General features: G+C 33.8%; 1 protein-coding gene across 1 annotated transcript in view; it reads left to right on the plus strand.

Moving 5' to 3' along the window:
* Nucleotides 1–27,599, plus strand: part of eRF1 (eukaryotic release factor 1) — a 254,647-nt gene that overhangs the window by 49,666 nt on the left and 177,382 nt on the right. The window contains exon 3 of the mRNA XM_090404490.1: nucleotides 15,560–15,699. Coding sequence (XP_090260616.1) covers nucleotides 15,560–15,699 — 140 coding nt within the window. The remainder of the gene's footprint in view (nucleotides 1–15,559; nucleotides 15,700–27,599) is intronic.

Consider the following 27,599-nt stretch of genomic DNA (forward strand, 5'->3'; position numbering starts at 1 on the left):
TACCCAAGGATATTTAGTAATTATCTTCCTTCCAAAATGCAACAGATCCTAGTCTCCTGCTAACAGCACTTCATTTGAGATCAAGAGAACATCCAATTTTTACATGAAAGGCATATTGGAATGCATCTCTAGCTCTTTAAATGATTTCAGACAGCCTACAAGCCTGTGCAAGATGATTTTTCTTTCAGACAGACCAGTGATCTAATTATGCCAAACATCTGATCTGATTACGTGGATTAGTCCTAGTCTTGGAGAACATGCAGTTTCTATTAGTCATCAATTTCCTGGTACATACCCTCAAGGGATGCATTATTATGATTAAGTTTACATTATTATTAATCTCTTGTCACTAATTTTTCTCCAAATCAATCTATAATCACAGGATAATTTGAGGTGGGGGGGTATTCAGCTCTTTCAAATCTGAGACTTTCAAGGAAGTTTTGTGTAATCACCTTAATTTGATTGAATTGGCTTTACCTTTGTAAAGCTAAGTATAGTTAAAATATTATATTTAGACAATCCAGATATTACTTCAGAAACAACTCAAGTAATTATTTTTACCATCTCTTGTACTTGAATGATGTATAATCAGTCTCTTTGGTGTTAGATTTAAGATACCAAAAGCATTTTGAAGATACAGTTCTGCATCTTGACTTCGATGATAAATGATTTTTCATTGCCAGAAAAGATAGCCACATTGTGTTTATTAGAGGCTTTTTAATATAGTTGGACACTATTTTCTTACAGATTTTCAGGCTTTTTACTCTTAGCCCCTTATCCCTGAAGAAAGAGTTCTTGAATTGCAAGTGATCTTTGAATATACTGATTTCAGGCAATATTCTAAAAGAAAGCTAAAGGAAGGAAAATTTCAACATTCTTTCCTTTAGCAGAGATCGGGACATTACATGAGTTTCCAGGGTTGAAAAAATTATTGCTTATGTTTTTCGTAATGCTAATGGACTTTTGGAATTAAGGTGTTTTCATAGTTGTTTGCTGTTTTCATTAATGCAAACATATATTGGAACATACATGTTAGATAGCATATCTAACTTCAGTTATACATGTACTTCCAAATATTTACTCCAATATTTTGAAGTACATGTAGTGTATTCCTGAAGAAAGAGTTCTTTAATTGAAGGTTTTCTGATTTGAAGGATTTTATGCTTCAAAGGTGTTGATTTATGTAGATTTCTTATCAAAAAATGAATGCTGAAAGGCTGATATATGCACATGGGTTAAAAATGTATCAGAATAACATGCTGATTTGTTTTCTTCTTAAATGAGCATTTAAGAGCAAACATAATCGCATTTAGTTCCTGCTTCCTAGGAAATAATTATGTGGGACTAAAAGAGTTACATATCTATTAAGTATGGATTAAAAATGCACTAATGGAAGCATTTCATCATACATAATTTGCTGTGCTGTATTTTGAAATTGAAATACTGGTTCATATTTATGAAGCAAGACATGTAGAGATTAAGATTTTCTGTTTCTAGAAATGGCTATTTTTTTAATATCGAGTTCAGTAACTTTTGAAGAATTTGAGTAGAGTTCACATCTGTTTACACACACACCTCCCCTACATCTAAGCTGGTTAGCCATTCCTGTGGTACATGGGTGTTGTATACATTTTCCATCTGGTTTGCATGTTTTTCAAGATGAAATCCTGAGTTCTTGAATCCTACAGACTTTTAAATCTGTTAAAAGTTCTTTTGTCTTAAATGTGATTTAACCAGGGTCTTGCCAACTAAAGCATCATTGATACCTACTAAATTACAGAGGCTCTGAGTTCATATTTATAAAAATAAAAAAAAATGAAGTAATAGTGGAATTTATTGGAAACATATGCACCAGCATCTCTGCCTTTTTGGATACAAGTCATGGAAAGATTTGGAGAAAGTGTGGTTGCTATTGACATTTCAGAGGTATTTGAGTCTTGTTTAGATATCCATTGGAGCTCATTTCTGAAACACTGAGCTGTCCCTCATATTACCTAATCCTTTCACAGTAAATATGGAACACACCAGTAATGAACTGTTCATCATAGCATCCCGATGAATGCAATTTCAAATTAAGTTCACCTTAAACTTATCTATAATTTGATTTATCCATGTATAGTTAATGTAACTTCTATTAGGAATGCTTTGTCTCAGAATTAATAAGTGTAATGCATTTCACCTTGAAGTCCTATGATCCTATGTCTGTTTTCAGATGTTTAAAGTAAAATAATAGCTCATTGACCATTTTTTAACAAACTTTACCATGCACTGTCAAAATGTTTTACTTGAAGGGAGATGAACATTTAAATGCCTATATAACTAACTGCCTATATTAGTAAATGGAAGTTTTAATTACTGTGCAGCATATGAATTCTTTAAACTCTAGTTACTTCATCTTATTGCCACCACTGTGTTGAAGTGCAAAGAAAAAGGTTTGCTGTCTACAGTACAGATGCCAAAAACAAAATGAAGCAGACAGCTAGGTTCATTTGTGAAAATGAATGAAACATAATTTCTTGTTCCATTAAGTTCTGCTGCTTGCACTATGGATATAGGTGTTAATGGTTTTTTTTCGGTGACATTTTGCATCGGGTTGATATTAAAAAGTAACTAATATTCCTTTTCAAGATCTATAATATGATCCTTATAATTTTTCATTCATTATCACAAATGAACCTAGCTATCTGGTAAAAATTTGTGCTCAAGTCTGGTGGTCTGAACCAATTTGTTCTTCCTGCTTGTCTTCAATTTTCAAGTATGATCCTGAAACATTGGAAATTTAATTCCACTTAAAAAAAAAAAAAAAAAAAAATCTTCAGCTCTCTGAATTATGTGGTATGCCACTTTCAAACTTATATATAATTGGGGAATTCTAGTTGGTTATTAAATGCTCCAGGTTTCATTCTTGTAGTTCATTTTTATAATAGCTTCTTTTACTACCACAAGTATTGCAGTGGGTTGTTGCATTCTTCCTGCGTATTTTCTACCTAGTCTCACTGTGTTTTATTCCCATGGATGGTTGTAAACCCATAATACTTCAGTACTGTAGCTGAGTTAATAGTGAGATATAATCTGATAACTTGGACCACCATACTAATGAACTGGATTCCAAAAGAAGGGAAACGGAGTAGAGGACGTCCTAAAAGAAGATGGAGTGATGAACTGTCAAATTTTGTTGGGAAAAATTGGTCAACCATTACCAAGAACAGAGAAAGGTGGAAAGAACTGGAGGAGGCCTTCGTCCAGCAGTGGACAGAAAATGGCTGAAAAGAAGAAGAAGAATCTGGTAACCTTGCTTGGGAGACCAAACAGAATTTTTTCAAGCTACTTCAAGTAAACAGAATCTCACATTTTAATATTTTATAATCAAATTCATCTACCACCTAAAGATATTCACAAATATCCATTCTTATAATGGAATTGTAACCTGAAGCCTGTAAGTTGGAGAGCAGAGATTTTATCCACTCCACCTGAACTGCCAAAAGGTTACCTGCTTACAATTTGCTCATTACAGTATTATAAAAAAAATACTCACTATGAGGGTTTTGAAAAGTTTGGTTAAAAAAAATAATAAGTTAAACACTTTTTTTTTTTTTAAGGGTGATTTTTTTCCAAAAAATCATCCTTATTTCTCAACATAGTCTTTATTGAGATCTACACATTTGGTCCAGCAAGTTTCCAATTTTTTTTCATCCCATCTAAAAAGTAGGATTTGTCAAATTGTGTAAAATAGTTATTGACAGCCTTGATGACATCCTCGTTTGAAGAAAATGGTTTCCCACCAAGCCAAATTTTTAAGTTTGGGAACAAGAAGAAATCGCATGGGGACCAAGTCCGGAGAATACGGTGGGTGTGGAGCGAATTCGGACCTCAGTTTATACAATTTTGCCATTGTGACGGCCAATATGTTGGACGGTGCATTGTCTTGATGAAACGGCACTTTTTTGTGTGCCAATGTTGGCTGTTTCTTCAGTTCTTCTTTTAAATGGTCTAACAATGATAAATAATAGACTCCTGTTATTGTCTTACCCTTTTCCAAATAGTCTATCATGATAATTCCTTGGGAATCCCAAAAAACAGTGGCCATCACCTTCCCAGCTGACAAAATGGTCTTTGCTTTTTTCGGTGCTCTTTCACCAGGCATTGTCCATTGTTTTGACTGCTGCTTGGAGTCGGAGTTTTGTCTACAGTCACAAATCGGTGCAAAAAAAAAAAAATCCTGTGAATTGCAATTAAGCATCGCCAAAGCTGCATTCAAATGTCTTCACATGTGTTTTTGATCGACAGTCAACAATTGTGGCACCCATCATGCACACAGCTTTTTCATGTGCAATTATTACTTACAATCTCAGCAATCTCACACATTTTCATTCGGCGGCATCCATAACGATACCATGGATTTTTGTCAATCATTTCCTTCGTAGTGACCTCAGTCGGGTGTCTGGAGCATGCTTCATCTTCAATGGACTTATGACCACGTTTAAACTCATTTATCCAAAAATAAATAGTCTTTAATGCTGGTGCAGAGTCTCCATGAACTGCATCTAACTCAGCTTTGATCTGCATGGCCTTCCACTTGAAAGAAATGTGTTTTATCACTGCATGAAACTCGTTTGTCTCCATTTTTATGAAAAACGTGAACACAGTTATTTTAAATGTTTGCCAAACGAGAACTACACATCGCATGTGGCTAAAATTTTTGCCAGGGTCATGAAAAAGCTGACGCTGATATGAATGAATGAATTGTGTCACTGTCTATTGGAAATTTACTAAAATTTTCAAACAACTCTCTTATAACAAACTTATGGCTTGTTTAGCAGAACAATGGCCTTGAAAATATCTACAGAAGTATTCAAATAAAACTGCAGAGACTGAAAGATAAAGCTGTTTATAAATGAACATCTATGAACATTAGTCAAGTGAATCTGTGAGAGGGGTTATTCTGATTATGGACAGCAGCATTCTAAGGATGGTTTAGATGCATCATCCCAAATGTGATTGGTATTTCCAAGGTTTGGATGGATATAGGATTTATACCGTATTAGGCATTGTATGAGTAAAAGGTAGTCGGTTGAGCAAAAAAAAAGTAGACCTAGTCTTATTAAAGTTTTTTTATTAAAGGTTTTATTAAAGGTTTTTTTTTTGAGGCAAAGAGATCATGGCTGAGATGTTTTTGTTCCAGGAAAGGCTTAAAAGGTGTAAGTCAGATCCAAAAGAGAGATATTTGGAGATCTTGGAATTACCAAGAATAAGAGAAAATTAAGTGATCTTTCTTACTAGAAATATCCCAGAACTGTGTTTTTGGTAACAGAAGTTGAATGTAATAGTTGTAATTATTAATAGTAATAAGTTGACAAAGACTAATTTGGAGGAAAATTGTTGATAGGAGATTATTAATAATGTAAACTTATTTGTGTAGTGTTGTCATAGTAGCCTGAACACTCCTTTAGGGGTACATCTCGGAAATTGAGAAGAGTTGACATGGTTATCCTCACCTGGCTTAATAATGGCAAGGAGATTAGAGTTTAAGCCATTGGTTATGGAATATTGTGAACACTTGTGATTGCATTACAAGGTTTATCAAATGAAGACAAGAAATGGTTATATATTGTCATCAGTCCTACTCATGGTTTTATTAAAGGTCAGTAACTGTCATTTATATATAATAGAGTATATGAAAATACAGAGCTTTGTGATACTCCAGTATCAATGAAATCTGAGGAGAGGAAACCATCTACTATAAAACATAGTGGTCAATGAGGAAATTAGCAACCTAATTGCAAAGAGTAGAAAACCAACCATAGAATCATAGTTTGCTGAGCAGACCTTTGTGCTGGACCTAATCATATGCTTCAAATGAAATGTCAAGTGACCATGTCAATTTCCTGATTGTCTTTTGAAAGTGGGATTATATTACTTATAATGTACCATCCCTTCCCTTGCAAATATGCAAGGGAAGGGATGGTACATTATAAGTAATATAATGTACCTCTCTTTTTTCTAGCACTTGTCAGTTGCATTCCTTCGCTCCATGCCATTGTTTTCCATCCATTTGCTTGTTTATTAAATACCCTTGTACATAGGATTCTGCCAGATCCCTTAAGAGTTTAGTAATATGATCAGTTTCCAACTCATTTGTCACTGCCATAAGATGGAAATGAGTATGGATCTTTCACATACCCTACCTCAGAATTTCATCTACCTATCTCTGTATTTGTATCCTAATCAGCTTCTCATGATCATAATTGTTCCAGGAATGCTGACCAACTCTTCATTCACTGTGTTTTGGCAATAACTCATTACAGAGGAACTATCTTAACTTGCTTTCTGTCATTTTTGAGCTGGCAGTGTTGTTGAAACCATATCTAAAGCACTTGGTTTCTTTTGACTTCTTTTATGTTCTAAGTAGCTTGATCATGAACACACTAATGGTGCTTATCAATCACTGGAATCACATAATAGTACAACTTCAACTGCTATTTTATTGATCACCCCTCTTTCTCATGTTTGCTAGTGTCTGCATTCTACAAATTCTCAATCTGTCTTCAAAATTATCAGTATTCAATAATCCTGATATCATTTTTAACACTCCTTTGCACTTTCCAATATATCAGAATCACAATGACTAGGAGACTAGGCCTGTGCACAATAGTCCAAGTGAGGTCTTATCAAGGCTTTGTAAAGAGGCAAAATGACATCCTTATCTCTTACATGTGAACATTCGTTTCAGCATTGCAATTTATTTTTATTTTTATTCTTTTTATTTTATTATTCAGCATTGCAAATTATCTTTTGAGTTGTATTTGCAATCTTTGCTACTTCAACCTCTGAACTTCAACTTCCTATATACTAGCACTCTAAGATCCTTAGCCTCATCAGTATCTTCAAGCATAATCCACTAATATGATACGACATTGGATATCTAATCATGCCAAAGTGAATGACTTTACATTTACTGACATCCATTTTCCCATCCATTTACACAATTCCAGCCTATTCAAATCATTCTGCAAGTACTGCATATCAGCAGCATTCTTGATTACCTATCTTTTCATCATCAGCAAATAGCTGTATGTTGCTTGTCAAATCCCTCCCAATATCATTAATGTACAGATTGAATAACAGTGGACCAAGCACTGACCTTGTGGTACACCACTGGTTACCTTTAAATCTTGCAGACTCGCATCCCCATATACCACTTTTTGATATCTGTCAGTCAGCCATCCTCTTATCCATGCTAATATTCTATAATCCAAACCCATATTCTCCAATTTATGCAATATTCTACCATGTGCTGTATTCTGTCAAAAGCCTTAGCAAAATCCATAAGTATCATGGTGTATCCATTCCTCTTGTCTAGTTAAATGGTAACATTGTTATAGAATGTAAGTTGCTAAAACATGATCTTCCCTTAGTAAACCCATGTTGCTCATTCCAAAGTAGAGATTTGCTGTGTGAACCCATTTCTGAATGCAAGCCCTAACCTGTTTTTCAAAAATCTTCACCATCAATCCTGAGATACTAATTGAGTAATAGTTTTTATACAATGAGACCTATGGTGAATTCATCACTAAAAAACATACGTACTAACCATAGTGATAATTTTTAATACATAAATATTTCATCCCAAGTATCTTGGGACATCCTCAGTACAGTAATTCAAACAAATTATAGTAATAAATTAAATATATATAGTAATAAATTAAAATATAAGCCAATTTCCTTTCATATTTAAACTTTGCTTTCCATACAACAGGTGTGACTATTCTAGCCTGCTGCTTATAATTTTCATAATGCACATTATTTTTATGCACACGGTTCCCTCTACATCATTCTTTTCTTACAAATCTCTTGCTTAATAAGATTACACATTCATTTGACTCCTACCCTATTTATTCTTCGAACTCTCGGGACACTGATATCGCATCATTTAAGTATTGTTTAAATGCTTCCCATCCATTGTTGATATTCTTCCCATATATATAGTGTTAGAAAAGTATGATGGATCTTTACAATTTTACATCCATAGAAAGTATTCATTTTGGACTTGTACATCTGTGATTTGTTTTGCCATGATTCTAGTGAAGTTGAGGGGGGGGGGAATCTTGCACAGCACAAATCACCATGTTCTGCTGACATTCTTTCTCCAAAAAGAACTTTCAGCAACCCATACCAAATAGCTCCCATTCAAAAAAAAAACAAAATAATAATAATATATTTTAATTTTTACCATCACTAATACACAAAAGTTAAGTTCCTGTTCAAAATTGGAGATCATATACTGACTTTTGTATACTTTAAGGTAGGATGCTTAGCTCTGTATAGCAAACACCCAGTGAAAGACATCTGGAACCTAAGAATCTTCTGAACATGGCAGACATCACTGGAAGAAGATAACATCATGAAGCTTAACTTTGAAAATAAAAAAGAAAAAAAACTTGCAAATTGTTATTTTCATCAGTGCAATCTTAATAGGAATAATAACTCTTCCAATTCTGAGAATTTATCTTTGTTTATTGTTTATTATTATTATTCACATCACGTATACAAATTATACATATTATACTATTCAACTTGTATAATTATGACAATATTTCACAATACAATTCAATGCACAGTATAATGTTACAAAATAAAATTCAAGTATTACTATCATATTCTGTTGGTACTAACACTTATTATGGCTATTATTTTATTATGGTTAATAAAAAGTTTTCTCACGTATGCAAGTAGAATATATCATCATCATCATCAAATTCCTGCCGTGTACCCTCAAGGGGTGTACAGGATATGACAGTACCACATGAAAAAATTAAATCATTACTAACTTCGTATCTACAATTTTCCTCCAAATCAGTCTGTTACTTTTCACGACTCCAACATTATCAGATCTTACATTTCTATCGTCTAAGGCACTTTGTACCGTATCAATCCACCTATATCTTGGTCTTCCTCTGGGTCGTTTTCCTGCCAACCTGACAGAGAACACTTGTTTTGCTAATCTTTCCTCTCCCATTCTATTTAAGTGACCATACCATCTGAGATTAGCTCTGCTAACGCATTCCTGGATGCTGACAATGTCAAGTTCTTTCCTAATATCCTCATTTTTAATATGATATTGCCATTGATGCCATCTGTTCATGCCTCTAATCTTTCTCAGGACTCTCATATCTGCGGTCTCTAGTCTTTGGTCAAGTGTTTTACTTCTGACCCAGCTCTCAGATCCATAAGTTAAAATTGGTTTGAACACAGTCTTATATACAGCTAATTTAGTGTTCCGACTAATTTCTTTCTTATTCCATATGAATTTATTCAATTGACTTCCCACAATACCAGCTTTGCTGATTCTGTTGTCTATTTCTATATTTAGTTTACCATCTTCAGTAAAAATTGTGCCTAAGTAGCTGAAATGTTTTACTTGTTCCACAGGTTCTCCATTCACAACACAGTTGACATTTTCAATGATTCTGCCTATTTTCATTGTCTTTGTCTTTTTATTGCTGACCTTCATACCATATCTATTACAACAGCTATTCAATTTAGTCAGAGAATCTTGCAGACTTGTAGCAGATTTATTTAGAAGTATAACATCATCCGCATAAAGCAAAGAGCTGACATTAACATCTCCAATTTTGATATCAGGTTTAATACCACATTCCTTCATAATGTGATCCATATAGATAATGAATAACAGAGGGGATAATGTACATCCTTGTCTCACACCAGATTTAACATTAAACCATCTTCCTGTACTTCCTTCAATTCTAACTGCTGACTCACAACTCAAATAAAGACTAAGTATTGTTTGATATAATGCCCCATTGACACCATATAACTGCAGCGTTTTGAATAGCTTCTCTCTTGCCACCTTGTCATATGCCTTTTCCAAATCAACAAAACTTAAATACAGATCTTTGTTATATTCCCATGCTTTCTCAACTATTTGTCGTAAAGTGAAGATCTGATCCTGACAGCCTCTATTTGGCCTGAATCCAGCTTGTTCTTCACCAAGCTTTTCTTCCACAATTCTTCTCAACCGTTTCTCAAGTATACTTGCATAGATCTTGCCAGGAACACTCAGTAGGGAAATACCTCTGTAATTCTCACATTCAGTTTTATTTCCCTTTTTATATATGGGTACTATGAGAGCTCTACTCCAATCATCGGGAATTCGTCCCTCTGTCCAGGCTTTCTGAACTATGCAGTGCAGCCACTGTAAGACTCTTATACCACCATACTTCAGCATTTCTGGTCGAATATCATCTACTCCTGCTGCCTTTCCACATTTCAAGCCTTTGATGGCTTTTTCTACTTCAAGTATGGATATGTATTCCTGACTACATGCCTGGTCAGTGTTTTTTACCACTGTGCTGTCATCACTGCTTGTTTCATTTAGCAGTTTTTCAAAGTAATTACTCCATACTTCAAGGATATCTTTTTCTCCTGTTTTCATTTCACCTTTATCATCTCTAATTCCTTTTACAGCACTCTTTCCTCCATTCCTAAGCTTCTTCAACAACCTCCAGAATATTTTGCCACCTTCTTGATATTTATTTTCTATATTCTTGCCAAAGTCCTCCCATGACTTTTGTTTAGCTAGTTTTACACACTGTTTAGCTTTCTTACATTTGTCTCTGTATTCTGTAAGAGTAAAAGCTGACTTATTTGCCAGGAACTTTTGATATGCTTTCTTCTTTTCCTTCACTGCCTCTTTAACTTCCTGTGTCCACCAGGGAGTTCTAATTTTTTTATCTTTGCACACAACCTCACCACATGCCTCTCTGGCAGAATTAATCAATGTTTCCTTCAGAGTTTGCCACTGAATCTCCAAGGTTTGATTCCTGTTCTCAAACTCTTTCATTTTCTTTTCAATAATATTTCTGTATTTTAGTCTACAGTTTACATCTGAGGGCTGCTCAACTTTTATTCGCTTTAAAACTTTCTTACATGTTATTCGTTTCAATATGAAATTCAATTTTATCCTGCTCAAGACTAAATAGTGATCACTTTCAATTTCAAATCCTCTGTACACTCTGGTGTCCTGCACCAGGGAGAAAACATCACTATCAACAATAACATAGTCAATGAGACTTTTCTTATTCTTAGCCTCTTCTCTCCATGTGAATTTGTGCACATTTTTATGTTGGAACATGGTGTTAGTAATAACCAGTCCATGTCCTGAGCAGAAATCCAACAGATATTTGCCATTATTATTAGCTTTGCTCTTTTCTCCAAATTTTCCCAAAATATTTTTGTATGTCTCACAATCATTTCCTACTCTACTATTTAGATCCCCAACAAGGACCAACTTTTCCTTTTTCATTGTGTCAGTTGCTTTTTCTAAAGCCTCAAAAAATTCCTCCACTTCTACCTTAGTAGAACCTTCTGTGGGACCATAGGCACAAATAAGTCTCATTGTCCAGTTCCCCATTCTCATATTTGCCCACATTACTCTACTTGAGACTGACTGCCATTCAAGAAGATTAGCCTCGTATTTTGTGTTGAATACTATGGCTACTCCTTCTTTTCCTTGATTGTTATTGCCTGAATATAACATTTTGTATTTATTGCTCAGAAAGATCTCACCAGTTTTGGTCTTTTTTGTTTCAGTCACCCCTATTATGTCAATCTGGTACTTATCTAATTCCTCAGCTAGCTCCATTTCTTTGCCATTCAGGCTTCTTACGTTGATAGTACCGATCTTTAACTCTGGTGATGTTGAGTTGGGGTTTGTTTTCAGATTTGTTCCAGTAGCTGACTTTTCGCTGTTCGCCCTGGTTCCCTGGCGAAAACAACGGGGGCCTTGTTTAACCGGGCGACGCCCCAGCCGGCATGAAATTTTGTCATGTTGTACCATCATTTTTTGTTTTGGTTTAACCAATAAGAATACAATTTGGTCGGCTAAATCCCAAATTGCCAAGTAGAATATAATATATTTCAAATGGTTTCAAAGTTATAAGTAATTGGTTTAGAGCAGTGGTCGCCAAAGGGGTCGATATGACATTGTTAGGGGTTGATTGGGGGTTGACAGAAAAATATAAGACATCATTGTATGGGTAATATTTAATTCGGTTAACTTGGATTACCTCCATGACAAAAGACATGGAGGTAATAACAACGCAATTAAGAGTGAATCATGGGATCAGTACTTCCATCTTACAGGTCCATGAATAGGACCTGTAAGATGGAGTAAGGTCATGAAAATAGTTACTGAGGCCAATCAAGTAGGCCAAAATGACGTATTTACCAATAAACGGATGTTGGTGGTTCCTGCTGGCTGGCGCAGTGGGAGCGAGATTGCAACACGTGCATGGTTCTTATTTACTGATACTTACAAGTATTCGATCCCAGTCTCATTTTTGCCCATCGACATACAAGTGAGCGTTAATGTTCTAAAATTCATCAACATACATACTATAATTCAATCGTTATTCATTCACGAACTAAACTTCTCTATGTTGAAGAGTTGAGCAGCGCTGGTAGTAATACCAGTGATATTAATTCCAGTAGTTTATTAATATCATTAGTAATACCAGTGATAGTAATATAATAATATATACTATGTTATACATACAATAAATACTGTAACTATAAAATGAACAATCTAAAAACTCACATAAGCGTCTTTTTTTGCTTGTCCTATTATAATTACATAATAGTAAAATATAGGGGGGTTGATTACAAGTCAAGAAACTCTTGAAGGGGTCGACGGGCAAATAACTTTGGCGATCCCTGGTTTCAAGTAATGTAAGTTAGTTAATGCAAATATGTGTAACCAAGGCCGTAGCCATGCTGGTTACTGGAAAAGTAATTAGCTTAAAACAGACACTGAGAGTCTGGGGACCGCATCTAAGAGGGCTCCCTTACCAGTTATAATAATGTACATGTTGATATTTTAATTCTTAGTTGAATGAACCAATTTGTAAATCAATACCTTAATTGGTTATGATATATGAGTTATAATGATCTCTTATACTATACGTTTAAAATAATCGTCAACATTCTTTAATCCCATAAGGTAGTTTCTCAATCTTTTTCTGAATACATATTCTGAGGTTATAGATTTAATTTCATTCGAAAGTTTTTTATAGCTGCTCGCTGCAATGTACTCGAAAGATTTATGAAAAATTTCTTTGTTAGCCTTAGGTACTTCTAGCGTGTTTCGACCGCAGCGCAATCCATAGTCTACATTATATACCAAGAAACTTTCAGTATTTCTTTTTACATATAACAGACAACCATAGAGATATAGTTTCTGAAACGGTAGAATATTATGAACGATATACAGATCATTGGTTGAATTTGCAAAGTCGGTAGTAGTTATGGCTCTAATTATTCTGTTTTGTGTTCTTATTAATGGAATCAGATTGTTATAATAGTCTCCTCCCCCACAGGTAATGCTATATTGCAGTGAAGAATTTACCCAGGAATAGTATAAACATCTTAAGAATGTTGCATTTACAAATTTTTTAACATAATATATTCTGTTAATTATGAACCTAAACTTATTTGTTAAGAAAGTGATGTGGGAGTTCCACTTCAAATTGCTATCGATATGGAGGTCCAAATACTTGATGGTTTTTGTTTTTTTTAATTAAGCTACATCTACAATTTAGAGTATCACTACATTTCCTTTCATGCCATTTTATAGTTAGTTATACTGTGATCTAATTTGTCTGTTAATGTAAAGTACATATATCTCATTTTGTCGGTATTAATGTTAAATCCGTTGTTGCTAAACCATATACTTAGTTTTAACATATCGCTATTAATCCAATTTTTTAGATTTTCGAGGGTTGTTTCGGTGTATCGTCAGCAAAGGATATCATTTTGGCAAAATGATATCTTTTGATATCATTTTGGTTCTTGTAGAATATATATATCATAAATATGAAGTTTTTTCCCAGTCTCTTGCTATTTTCCTAGTGCTCAGATGGTAACTTAATGCTCAGCATTGATTTCTTGTGCTCAGTCATATTATACACTGGTCTGTGTTCCTCCCCCATTAAGTTGGAACCAATTGATAATAGCTGTTGATGGATACACAAAATATTGTGGAATGCATTTTCTTATGTGGAGTTAGCTTTATTATGCCATGGATGTTAATTTTCACTTAAGAGCATTTAACTATCTATTCTGGCCACTGTTCATTTTAGAGCTTATCACCTCACTACACAATAATCATTCTTAGAATTCAATCTGATTTTAATATCAATTTTCAAGTATTGTTTTTGGTATGTATCCTTGAGTATGGGATACTATGAAAGTAGTTCATAATGATGTTTATATTATTATTAGCTTCCTATAAGCAGTGTTCATCCATGTTAATCTTATTTGTCAGGTCTCCAGTATTTTCACATCTTGCAGTTCAGTATTATAGGACATTAACTAAATAATCATATAGATGTTGGTCTTTGGACTATTTTCTTACTATTCCAGCATCAAAAACCTATTTTGCTAAACATTTTACTGGCATTCCACCTCAGATTTTGTACTACTTATACATTGATGAATGTCAAGCTGATTTCATAATTTTTAAGAGATTCTGCAGGCAATGCTTTCTATTCACTTCTAATTGTCTTAGTCTCATATCTGATGATTGTGAGAAAATTAGAAGTGAATAGATTTGACTTTTTAACCCACTCTCAGATTCATAGGTTAAAACAATTGATTTGAACATTTGTTATATTGCTAGTTCAGCGGTTTGGCTAATTTCTTTCATATTCGTTATTAATTTATTCATCTAGCTCTACACCATACTCATTTTGCTGCTTTTAATATGCCATTTCACTAAAATGCCTAAAATATTTTGCTTGTTCTGTGAGAACCAAACAGTTTTCTATACTATTGTTATATTTTTAGTTTATTTTATTTTTACTGGTGGTTTCATAAATGTGTTAAGTCTTCAGAAATTCCATAAAATAGTGCTGTGTTTTATCTAATTTTGATATCAGGTTTAATGCCAATTTGTTTCATAATTTAAGTATAGTCTAAAATTCTTGGGCATGCACATCAGAAACATTGTAAATGCCCAAAAGGAAATCCTTTCTTATGAGGAGAGGAACTTTTCAGTGATATCTGGTTTAATGGAAATGGCAATTTTTTTTCTCTCTCACAAAAAAATGCTAATATGAATACAAAGATTCAAAAGATCAGGGCATACATGATATAAAGTATAAAATGTCTTGTCAGCTCTGTTTTGTTCAGACAGAGGGATGTTAAATGTGCCATGATCGAGACGAGTTCAAAACTATACAGCAGATTTTGATAAAATTTTGTATGTGGGAAACCTGAACCAAAATTTGATGTTTAAGCTCTGCAGATTAATTAAATTTAATTAATGGAATTTTTTAAAAAATTCTGCCCACTTTGTCTATAAGGAATGTTACTAGGAATTATGTACTTCAGTGAGTGTCACTCACTTCCCAGTCTTGTTAAGACTTGATTATTACAGTTTGTTACATCTATTTTTCTCAGAGAATACAACAGCAAATTCAGCTGAGGTTTTAAAAGATAAAACTCAATAAGAGCTAATATATATCCTTATTTGTCATTTTAGTTCCACCCAATGGCCTTGTTATATACTGTGGTACAATAGTGACTGAAGAAGGCAAAGAAAAGAAAGTAAATATTGATTTTGAGCCTTTTAAACCAATCAACACATCACTCTATCTTTGTGACAATAAATTTCATACAGAGGTAAGATTTCATTTCTGATGTAGAGTTTTAAGTATTTCATTAAAGTTGATTGCAGTTGTGAAATCCCTTATTGAAAAGTGAATAGATACATACACATCAGGGGATTATTTCAATAGATAATAGTATAAATTGTCATTCTTCAACTCGGACCTTTGTAGAAAATGTTCTACCCATGACTTCTAATCAGTTACACAATAATGAGTCTTCTGGAATTTAAAAGTGATTAGCATATGCAGGGATAATTTGACAGATATCTGAATTCAGCATTGATATTTAACGACCAAAACCTGTTTAAATTAGCCTATGATTTAATTATTTTACATAAGGGTGTTGCATAGTTAACATTTTTTTAGAATTTAACTGAAGCTAAGACAGTTCCTCATTTTGTATTTCATCATATTCCTTATATGTACACTCAGGGGGTGTACAGTATATTATGACAGTAATGGTGTAACTTTTTCATGTAGTATAGTACTAACTTCCCATCAACAATTTCCCTTTACATTAATGTGTTATCTGTTCAAGACTCCACCTTATCAGATCTTATATTTCTGTCTTCTAAAGTACTTTTTATCCATCCAATCCACCTACATCTTGCTCTTCCTGTGAGTCTTTCCTGCCATTCTGTTTAAGTGACCGTACCACCTGAGATATAGGTCTTCTAACGCATTTCAGAATGCTAACAATGGCAGTTTCTTTCCTAATTGATGCCATATGTTCACTCTGCTAATCTTTCCCAGAACTCATATCTGTGGTCTAAAATCTTTGATCAAGTGTTTTATTTCTAACTCAGTTATTCTGTATTTTAGTGTATAAAAAGTTTACTGAGAGTAGATAATACAATACGATTCCAAACTTATAAAAAGGAAATAATTTCATTAATTTTTTTATTTTTTGATCTTATCCAAATTTTTTTTTCTTTTTAATTTCCTTTTTATTTTATTTGTGCTTCGTGTTGTCATGACATATGAAATGTTTAAAGGCAGTTAGTGTTTCATCTATTTCTAATATGCTGGCATGGTATAACATAATTTTCTTCCTTTGTTTTACAGTAATTTAATTATTAATTACCCACTTTGAATATAATGTTTTAACTTATGTATATTATTTCTGGGAAAACTCCCATGTTATTCCTCTTAATAAACTATTATAATTACGGCTATTTGCCTGCTTCAGTTTAGGAGTGCCCTTGTTTAAATGTCATTGGCTCTTTACTCACGGATTCTTAGGGCATTGTAGATGTAGAGTGATTCTATATGTGCTAGGAATAATTCCGCTAGTTGTTCACTGATGTTTTGGCCCTGGGGAGTCCGAAGATTTGAATGTACATGTTGTTGTTGAAATTGAAGAAGTTTGCCGAGATTATTAGTTTTATTAAGTTAATAATGTCAATGGTCGTTAGATTAGTACGAGAGTGTAGGGTGCGGCCTTCTCCTACTCCCTCCTACTCCACCCTTCACTTCCCCCCGGCATCACCTTTTATTGCAGATACGTGGACGATATTCTGTACATTGGTAATCCCACACACATCACCACCTTAAAAACATCCCTAAACGGTTACAGCAACAGACTAAAATTCACCACAGAAACTGAACAGAACAAATCCATCAATTTCTTAAACTTGACATTAACCAGAAAACACAACAAAATAGCCACAAAAATATACCACAAACCCTCGCATATCAGAAACTACCTCCATTTTCACTCATACCATCCATATTCTGTTAAAAAATCTGTCATCTTATCACAATTCATAAATGCCTACAAATTTTTACCCAATCAGAATAATCTAAACGCAGAAATAAAAAAACTAACACAGATCTTCATAAATCGCAACTATCCTACACAACTGATTAACTATGCAAACAAGATGGCAAAAAACCGCCAAAACGAACTTCCCAACACAAAAAATTATCAAACTACCATACACCCAAAACACATACAATGCTTATAAATACATCTTCAAACATACTGACTACAAATTGGTATTCACCACAAACCAAAAACTGGCAAATCTCCTAAAATCCACCAAACCTCACACACAGAAAGAAATATTTGAACATCACAATGTAGTCTATAAATTTCCCTGCCAAAAAGACTGATATTACCTACACAGGTTCCACCATCAGGTCTTTATGGGCAAGACTACAAGAACATTACCGTGATTGTAACATCCCTATTCCAGAACATCTAAACACTAAAAAACGTAACATCAAAAAGAAAAATCGAATACAAAGCACAGGAAAAACGGAAATAGCTGTTCACGCCCTTGAACAAAATACCCCATGGATCGACAAGGCCATCATAGTAGACAGACAAGACAATGAAACAATGCTAAGAATATCGGAAACAATAGCCATAAAATGTGACGAACTCTATCAATGTACACAGGCCCTACATAATCTCCGAGGTTTGGAAGCTTCACAACATAAAATTGAGGTCACAACCCCGACCAATAGGCGATAACACAAACACTTCAAAAACAGAAGCACCTACCCGACCTGACATAGCATCCACTTTCCCAATGTGTTCAGATGACGACCGAGAATAGTCTAAACGGACTGCACCCCGTCAACACCCTTTCCCCCACCCTATATAATGTAGTAATATAATATATATGGTTATATATATATTACGGGGAAAAAACCCGGGTTTTTCTAATTTAATTCTCCCAAATTGCCTACCCCCCCCCCCCCTCCACACACTCAATAGTTTTCGGACATCGTATAAAGAAGAAAAGTCGCAATACTCAGAAAAAGGTATGTGTAAATTTCTCTTCCTTATGCTACATATACGTTTTGGTAAACTTACATCCACAATGCCCTAAGAATCCATGAGTAAACAGCCAATGACATTTAAACAGGGGCACTCCTAAACTGAAGCAGGCAAAATAGCCGTAATTATAATAATAATGTTTTAACTTTTGCTAATTAGCATCAGCAACAGTAATAGTTATACCCTCAGGGGATGTGCAGGGTATTATGATAGTGCTACATGAAAAAGTTATATCATTACTAACTTTGTCAACAATTTTCCTCTATATTCATCTATATGTCAAGATGCCTATATTATATTTCTGTTTTCTAAGGCACTTTACTGTACCAATCCACATAGATTGGTCTCCCTGCTATCTCAACAAAGAACACTTGTTTTGCTATCCTTTCCTTTGATTCTGTGTAAGTGACCATATCACCTGATATTAGCTCTGTTAACACATTCCTTAATGCTAAAATCTCTCCTAATATCATCATTTTTAATGTGATACTGCCATTGATATCATCTGTTCACTCCTCTAATTGTCTTCAGAACCCTCATATTTGGTCTCTGGTATTTGATGAAGTGTTTTATTTCTAACCCAGTTCTCAGATCCATAGCTTAAAACCAGTTTCAACACTATCTTGTATACATCTAGTTTAGTGTTTTGACTAATTTCTGTCTTATTCCATATAAATTGATTCATTTGACTTCTTACCATACTAGCTTTGCTAATTCTGCTGTCCTTCCATATTTATTTTGTCATTTTCACTAAAAAGTGTGCTTAAATAGCAGAAATGTTCTTGTTCTTATAGGTTCTCCATTCAGGATGCATTTGATGGTTTTGATGATTCTGCCTGTTTTCATTGTCTTATTTGTTGCCGAATTTCTTATATTTATCATAACAGTTATTCAATTTATTCAGGAAATCCTGCAAACTTGTACTGGATTGATTTAGAAGTATAACATCATCTGCATAAAGTAAAGGGCTGAGATTAACATCTCCAATTTGATATCAGGTTTAATGCCACTTCCCTTCATAATATTGTGATCCATATAGATGATGATGAATAACAGTGGAGATAATGTGTGCATCTTTGTCTCACACCTGATTTAACATCAAACTATCTTGTACTTGCAATTCAAATATATTATAGACCAAGTATTGCTTGATGTAATGTCCAATTTATAGCATATAACTGGAGCGTTTTGAACAGTTTTTTGAACATATACCTTTTCCAGATCTACAGAACTTAAATACAGGTCTTTGTTATATTCCCATCACTTCTCTGTTTGTCTTAAAGTGAAAATATGATCCTGACAATCTCTGTCTGGTATGAATCCAGTTTGCTCTTCTCCATGCTTTCCTTCTGCAATTTTTCTTGATTGTTTCTGAAGTATACTTGAATAAATCTTACCAGGAACATTCAGTAGAGAAATTTCTCTAATTTTCACATTCAGTTTTATTTCTCTACTCCATCTGGAATTCTACCCTTTGACCAGAGGGTAGAATTCCAGATGATTATGTGATGTAGCCACTGTACAACTTTTACACCTCCATGTTTGAGCATTTCTGGTCAGATATTATCTACTTAGCTGCCTCTCCACATTACAGGTTAATGGCTTTTTCTACTTAGTATTGATATGATACATATTCCTGATTGCTCTGTTGAGTGTTATCTATCACCATGTTGTCTCTGCTTGTTTCATTTAGCAACCTTTCAAAGTAATTACTTCAGACATTTAGAATACTTTTATCTTCAGTTTTCATATCACCTTTATCATCTGATTACTTTTACAGTACTATTCTTCCATTTTCAAGCTTTTCCAGTATCCTCCACAAAATTTTTCCACCTTCCTGATATTTATTTTATGTCCTTTCCATGACTTTTGTTTAGCTAGTTTTATAGTGTTTTTCTTTTTACATTCTTCTTTGTATTCTCTGAGATCACAAGGTGACTTAATTTCCAGAAGCTTTGGATATACTTTCTTTATTTCCCTAACTGCCTTTTTTAACTTTGAGTTCACCATGGAGTTCTATTTTTTCTATCTTTGCAGACAACCTCACCACATTCTTCTCTGGCTGAATCAATCAATATTTTCTTCAGGGTTTGCAATGAATCTCTAAGGTTTGGTTCTTGTTTTCAATCTTTCATTTTTTCTTGAATAATATTTTTATCTAATGTTTGTGTACAGTTCACCTCAGAAAGCTTCTCAACTTTGATTCATTTAAACATTTTCTTGCACATTATTCTTTTCAGTATGATATTCAATTTTATTCTGCTCAACTCTAATGGTGATCACTTCCAATTTCAAATCCATTATACTCTTGTCCCGAGCCAGTGGAAGAACATTGTTACAATTGTTCTGTATTTGTACTACCCTGCTTTGTCTTTGTATTCTTTACTTATAATGGTCAACTGCCTTAACTATCGCCCTTCGCCATTTATTTCTATTAGATCCTATATCCTCATGCTCTGTAGTCTACCAAATTTGTTTTATGACTGCGCCAGTTAAGCTATGTATTGAGTGCGAGATTATAAGATTTTAAACCAAAGACAAAACAAATATTGTTTGTATTTCATGCTTATATTAATCCTTACCTTAAATTGGTTGTGGCTTAATTACTGATCACATAAACTTCTATCTTATGCTGGTTCGAAATTTTCAGGATAGTGCATTGACAGAATCAGTCCAATGTGTTGTTCACAAACCAATTAATTAAATCAAAAAAGAATATTTACAGTATGATTCACATTAACATATATATACAATTTCATTGCAATTCTTTTGTTCTCAATTCTTCCTAATTTAAAATTAGTTCTAAAGTCCTTCCTTTAAAGCTAATTCTCAATGTTAAATATCCTGCCAGTCATATACAGGTAACCCTCGTATAATGTGGTACTTATACAACGTGGTCTACAATTTCTAGTAACCCTTTATTTTTTTATTTTATTTTATTTTTTCATATTTTTCACCGCTGGACTTAAAAATCAAATTTTATCTTCATTAAATTTGTGTCTGCCCATATCGCGCAAGTAGTTATAAGTATCGAATTTAGTTTTATTGTATCATTGAATAAGGTATTGTACAGAAGGCTTTTGCAGTCTGTGTCATTCTCAACAAATAGTGCAATTAGAGACAGATGGAATAAAAACGGTGCTAACTAATAAATCGCATGCCCCCCCCCCCCACAGAAACTACGCTGTATAGACTTAAGCGAAACCATATATTGCACCGAAACACAGTATCTAACTAAAAACTGTTGTCCAATTTTTCAATTATGAAATAAGTATTTTTTTATTGCATTTGAAATTCTCGATGTCATTATGACAGATTACAAAGGCTAACTTAAAATAAAAGACTACCAAGAATTGAAACATGCCATATAATGAATGTGTGAGTTCGCCTGCCACCTCAAACGCAAACAAGAGCTCAACTCGCACAAATGTCTGTGTGAGTTGAGCCAGTCAGTAATGACAAGTTCCATTGGAATGATAAATGACACCCTGTTGTGAATGTGTTAAAATAATAGTGAATGTTGTTATGACAGTTTCAGATGTTATGGAATTCGACTGAAGAGAATTAGCATTTCAACTCAACACTTGTCGGTTGCTTTTGTCTTTGGGTCGCACGATCTTTTGTTAATACCGCACCAATCATATGCACGTCTTTATAGCTGCTGTCTTGTATAAATCAAAATTCAGCTTGTACTTATTGTAACAATTAAAAAAAAAAACTTGAATAATTTATAAACGTATGAAAGGATATCACCTGTAAATCGTTGACGTGCCAGCAAAATTCTCAGATGTGCCACCTCTGGCATGAGTGCCATAGGTTCGCCATCTAGGGTTTATTGTATAAAGTGTTTATTGTTGAAAATTGTCTTTTTTTCTGCCAGGAAAGCACATTTAAAATCATAAGTGTGTTATTCTCAAGCAGAGCAGTTTATTTTCTGGTGAGTTATTTTTTTAATGTAAAAGTTTATTTTTATTGTAATGGCCATTAAAACTGCATTGAAAGGGAAAAATCCAACATTGAAGAGGAAATTCATTTCTCTCAAAGAAAAAATTAAAATCTTGGATCGGTTGAAAATTGGAGAAAAACCAGGAGTTGTTGCAAAGACTCTGAATTTAAATGAATCAACAATTTGAACAATCAAACAAAATGAACATAAAATCCGAGAAAGTGTTATTGCTGGGTCAACGGTAAGTGCAAAAAGTGTTGCTTGTGTTCGCGATATTCTAATAGAAAAAATGGAGAAATCTCTAATGATTTGGATAGAAGATTGCATTCAAAAGAAAATTCCTTTGGATGGACACCTTATTAAGCAAAAAGCTCTCAACGTTTATGAACATTTAAAAGAACTTGATCAAGATTCTTCAGAAGAAATCTCTCAGCATAGATTTTGTGCCAGTAAGGGTTGGTTCGAAACTTTAAAAAGCAGTTTTCTTTGTATAATCTTAAAATCCAGGGAGAATCAGCATCAGCAGATGTTGAAGCTGCCCAGAAATACCCAGCAGAACTTTTAAAAATCATTAAAGAAGGTGGTTACAGTGCAGACCAGGTGTTCGATGCAGATGAATCTGGGTTATATTGGAAAAAAATGCCAAAACGCACCTATATTTCGAAAAATGAAAGATCAGCTCCTAGATTTAAAGTTTCCAAAGTTAGAATTACTCTACTGTTTTGTAGTAATGCATTAGGTGATTACGTGACAAAACCAATGTTTATTAACCGATCTGCAAATCCTCGTGCAATGGAAGGGCTCAAGTCCATCCTACCTGTTTATTGGCAGGCCAACAAAAAGGTATGGGTTACAGCTAGCATGTTTGAAAATTGGTTTTTCAAGTGTTTTGTACCCGATGTAGAAAGTTGCACAAAGAAAAAGAATATGGACTTCAAAATTCTTCTAATTTTAGATAATGCACCAGGCCACCCAACAAATTTAAGCCATCCGAATATTAAAATAACTTTTTAGCCACTTAATACTACTTCACTTATTCAACCACTCGACCAAGGAATAATATCAACATTTAAGCCATATTATATTCGGCGAACATTTCAATTAATTTTGAAAAAAAATGGAATCTAATCCAAATATGACACTGCCTCAAGCGTGGAAAGAGTTTTCAATATTGAATTGTGTAAAAATTATTTCTCTGTCCATTAAGGAATTACAACCCTCTACGCTGAATGCTTGCTGGAAAAAAATATGGCCTGAAGCTGTACTGGAACAAAATTTTGTACCTCCAGTGGATGCCGAGATATGTCGTATAATAAACTCGCACACATTTTTGGTGGAGAGGGCTTTTGCAGTATGGTCGAAAATGAAGTTAGTGAATTAATTGATGGAGAAACAGATTTAAATGAGGAGGAACTGGTACAATTAATAGATGGCATTGAACCAAATGGTGGGGAAAGTTCTGCCGAAGATTGTGATGAATCCGTTAAAGAAATTAGCAGAAGGATTGGACTTGGCAAGAAAGTTAGGAAGTTGTTTTACGGATAATGATCCCTCAATGGAGCGCTCGGGAAAATTCACGAGACAATTGGATATTTGTTTAGCTCCATATTATGAACTTAATAAAAAAATTGCAACATAGTGGAAAGCAAAGTCTTATTATCGACTTCTTAATGACTAACCCCGAAGTATGCAATGAGAATTATACAAATGATGTCCAAGAGATTTCAAGTGGTGATGACCTCCGACCACTTAAAGAACATCTACGAAATGTTATTTCTGAAGACAGTGATGACGATTAAAATATGTGCTTTATTTTGTGTCTAAAACATTTATGCATTATGCGCAATGAAATTTATGTACAATTTGTAATTTTTATAATTTTATACTACGTATTTGTCATAGTTTGTTTTCTTAACTTATATGAATTTACCTGAATTAAACAAAAATATTGTTTTTGTTGGATATGTCATTGTTGTTTATATAATTTAAAAAAAAAAAAAACAATTTCGGAACCTAACCCTACTTTTTCTATGTGATTGATGTCTCGTATAATGCGGCATTTCTATGGAACATCACATCCGCATTATACTAGGGTTACCTGTATACATTAACTGACAATAAGCATGCCTTGAGTAACCTTAATTTAATATCACTTAATTGTACCCATAAACAGACACACTTGATGTACACTCTTGTTCGGAATTATCACATATATAACTACTTACAATTCTTGTTCAGCATTGCCCTTTACATGAATCTTGTTCACACAAGTGATCCTTCTTGTCCCTTTCCTTCTCATTCTTGATTTCCTGCCAAATTTTTTCCTTGTCCGAGTTGTCGATTATTCCAGGACCCTTAACATGGGGCAGTGTGCAGTTCTTTTTTTTTCGATTCCCGATAGTGGGCCTTACGTGGTGGTGGACCCAGGTAGAAGACTCAGAACCTATGATGCTTCTCTTTAGATTGCCGTTGGCGGAACCAGGTTAAGAGAAGGTGAAAACCCTAAGACAAACAATGATTCTCTATCAATGACCGACAATGGACTTAACGTGGTGGCACACCCAGGTAAGAGAAGGTGAAAACTAAGACAATATTCCTTCTCAACAACTTGCCTTATATATGCCCAGACTTTCATTGTACGTACATGTGTTTCTTTAACTTTCCATATATGGTCATGTATTGACCTTCGGATATGAAGACGTCATACTTCGCATCTTTTGAAATTGCCATATGTCAATTATTAGAATTAGACTTACTGATTAGACACAAGTTATCAGCATTACATGATGACATCATGCGCAACATTATTTTAACAAAGGCTTGTTTATGTTATTAAAATTACAAGATTATTACAAACAAAATTAATATTTCTCTCTTCTAAAAGTACATTCTTCTAAAAAATAAAAAATAAAAATAAAAAAAATAAAATAAAATAAAATAAAATATGTAAAAGTGAACATGTAAGTTAATTGGGATCTTATTACCGATTTCTAGAGGTTCTTCTGCCTATGTTATTGACTTGTATTTATATACAAGCTTCTGCACTTGAATAGCTACTCTCCAACCAGACTGTGCATTCAAATTCCACCTTGGGTAATTTGAATGCACAAATTTCTTCCTAGATACAGTCATGATGTTGTGATGTGCTTATTTTTCGTCGGAACATCGTGTTACTGATAGCTGGTCCATGTCCTGAACAGAAACCCAGCAGGCACTTATCATTATTATTAGCTTTGCTCCAAATTTTCCTGAAACATCCACTGTCTGGTAATCCTACTCTGCTGTGTTTAGCTCTCCAACAAGGACCAACCTTTCCTTTTTCATTGCATCAGCTGCATTCTCTAATGCTTCAGAAAATTTCTCCATTTTTTCCTTAGTAAAACTTGTGGGATCATAATCACAAATGAGTCTCATTGTCCAGTTCTCCATTCTGATATTTGAGATCATCGTTGTATTTAGTGTAGAATAATATAGCCACACCTTTTCCCTGATTGATATTGCCTGAATATAACATCCTGTATTTGTTGCTTAGAATGATCTTGCCTGTTTTTGTCTTTTTGGTGATTTCCTATTATATTGATCGGGTACTTATCCAATTTTTCTGTTTGTTCCATTTCTTTTCCATTCTAGCAGAAGAACTGGATAGTTATACTGTTTGGGATTAAAAAGTAATATAATTTCACATGAAATTCTTTTTAATCCTCAAACATAAGCAAGCATTGAGTATTTTCATGACTAGGCTATTTACATGTGCAGGCACAAGCTATTGACTTCCTTTCAGATAAATAAAATATATTACTATGCATTTAAACAGCCTCTATACGAATAGCTTAGTTGTGAAGATATTTCAATCACAAACTTTGTATACTGGTTAGATGAAGGATTGAAAGAATGTAATTTGTCTGTTGTAATTTACTTTATAATCAAGCAAAAAAAAAAAAAAAACTGATTATGGTCCTTGAGTATTAAAAAAGACATGATCAAAGGTATCTTTGTATTTGAAAATGTCTATTCCTTTTTGAAGCAAAATGAATATAAAGACTAGGAGTAAAAGTCCAGTGCTCCAAGAAAATAAGTATAGTATATTCAGAAACTTAATGCAAATTAATTTTTAAGTATACTTCATACAAATGACTTGCAATAAAAAAATGGAATATTTAGATAAGACCGATAACTTCAACTTCAGAGAATTTATAGGTATGGAAAAGAGTAGTCAGTGGTGTTACGAGTGTGAAAAACTGAACCAAAAGGCAGGTTTTTAATGATGCATCATTTTTAGGTTTGCCAATATCGTTCCTTATTACAAGTTTCTTTTTATATTTTTATGTATCATTTCCACACATGAGAGGGTTCAAAACCTTCAGCACACCAGTGCCATGTGTGGGCAGAGATTAGGATTCTGGAATAGTTGGAGTTATTTAGGAGCTCTTCGTTAGGAAAACATTTCCAGAGAATAAATTGGAACGTAAAACAATGTTGGGACAATTTTTTTTTTTACTCATGGGGAGCAGAGGGAATGATGTACTCTGTTTTGGAACAATCCCATGTGGAAATACTTGTAGAAAGATATCAAAAGCAGACTAGGAGATAGTACTACTTGGAAGCAATAGAGATCATTAATTAGTTGAACTACCATTTTTGGAGAAATCATGGGATGTTTTTAGTATTCTATCCCAAAAAAATTAGAACAGATTGGACAGATTCTGAATTTGTATAGAGTTAATAGCTAGATAGATAAAAGTAGCATCTTGAGCAGAAAATGATGTTAAGGTCTTTAGAGCTGAGGAAATTATTGATGTGATGTGTTAGTTCTTTGTTAGTGCAAAGTACACATGTGATGTGTTCTTTGCACTAACTTATCACATTCATTATTGTATATGTCATGCCCCTCCCAACTGAGGGCAAAAGATGGTAAATGAGTTGGATAGAATGGAGCAGAGATTTTTTTGCCAGATATCAAAAATAGGAAATCTAAGTTGATGGCACTAACATGCTATTATATCATAATAAACATTTGCACAAATACCAATTTCAGATAGTGTGTAATAACATACATTTCTTAACATACTTAAATTTCAACTTAAAGAAGCTGATATTTGAGTATATTAAGAAAGTGGGTGTAGCTTTGGAAATATGGAATGTGCATGTTTCTTCTTTCCTAATTTCAACCTAAATTGAC

This window comes from Typopeltis vanoorti, chromosome 14 (genome assembly GCF_054136105.1).
Source record: "Typopeltis vanoorti isolate ZY-2024b chromosome 14, IOZ_Tvanoo_1.0, whole genome shotgun sequence".
NCBI lineage: Eukaryota > Metazoa > Arthropoda > Arachnida > Uropygi > Thelyphonidae > Typopeltis > Typopeltis vanoorti.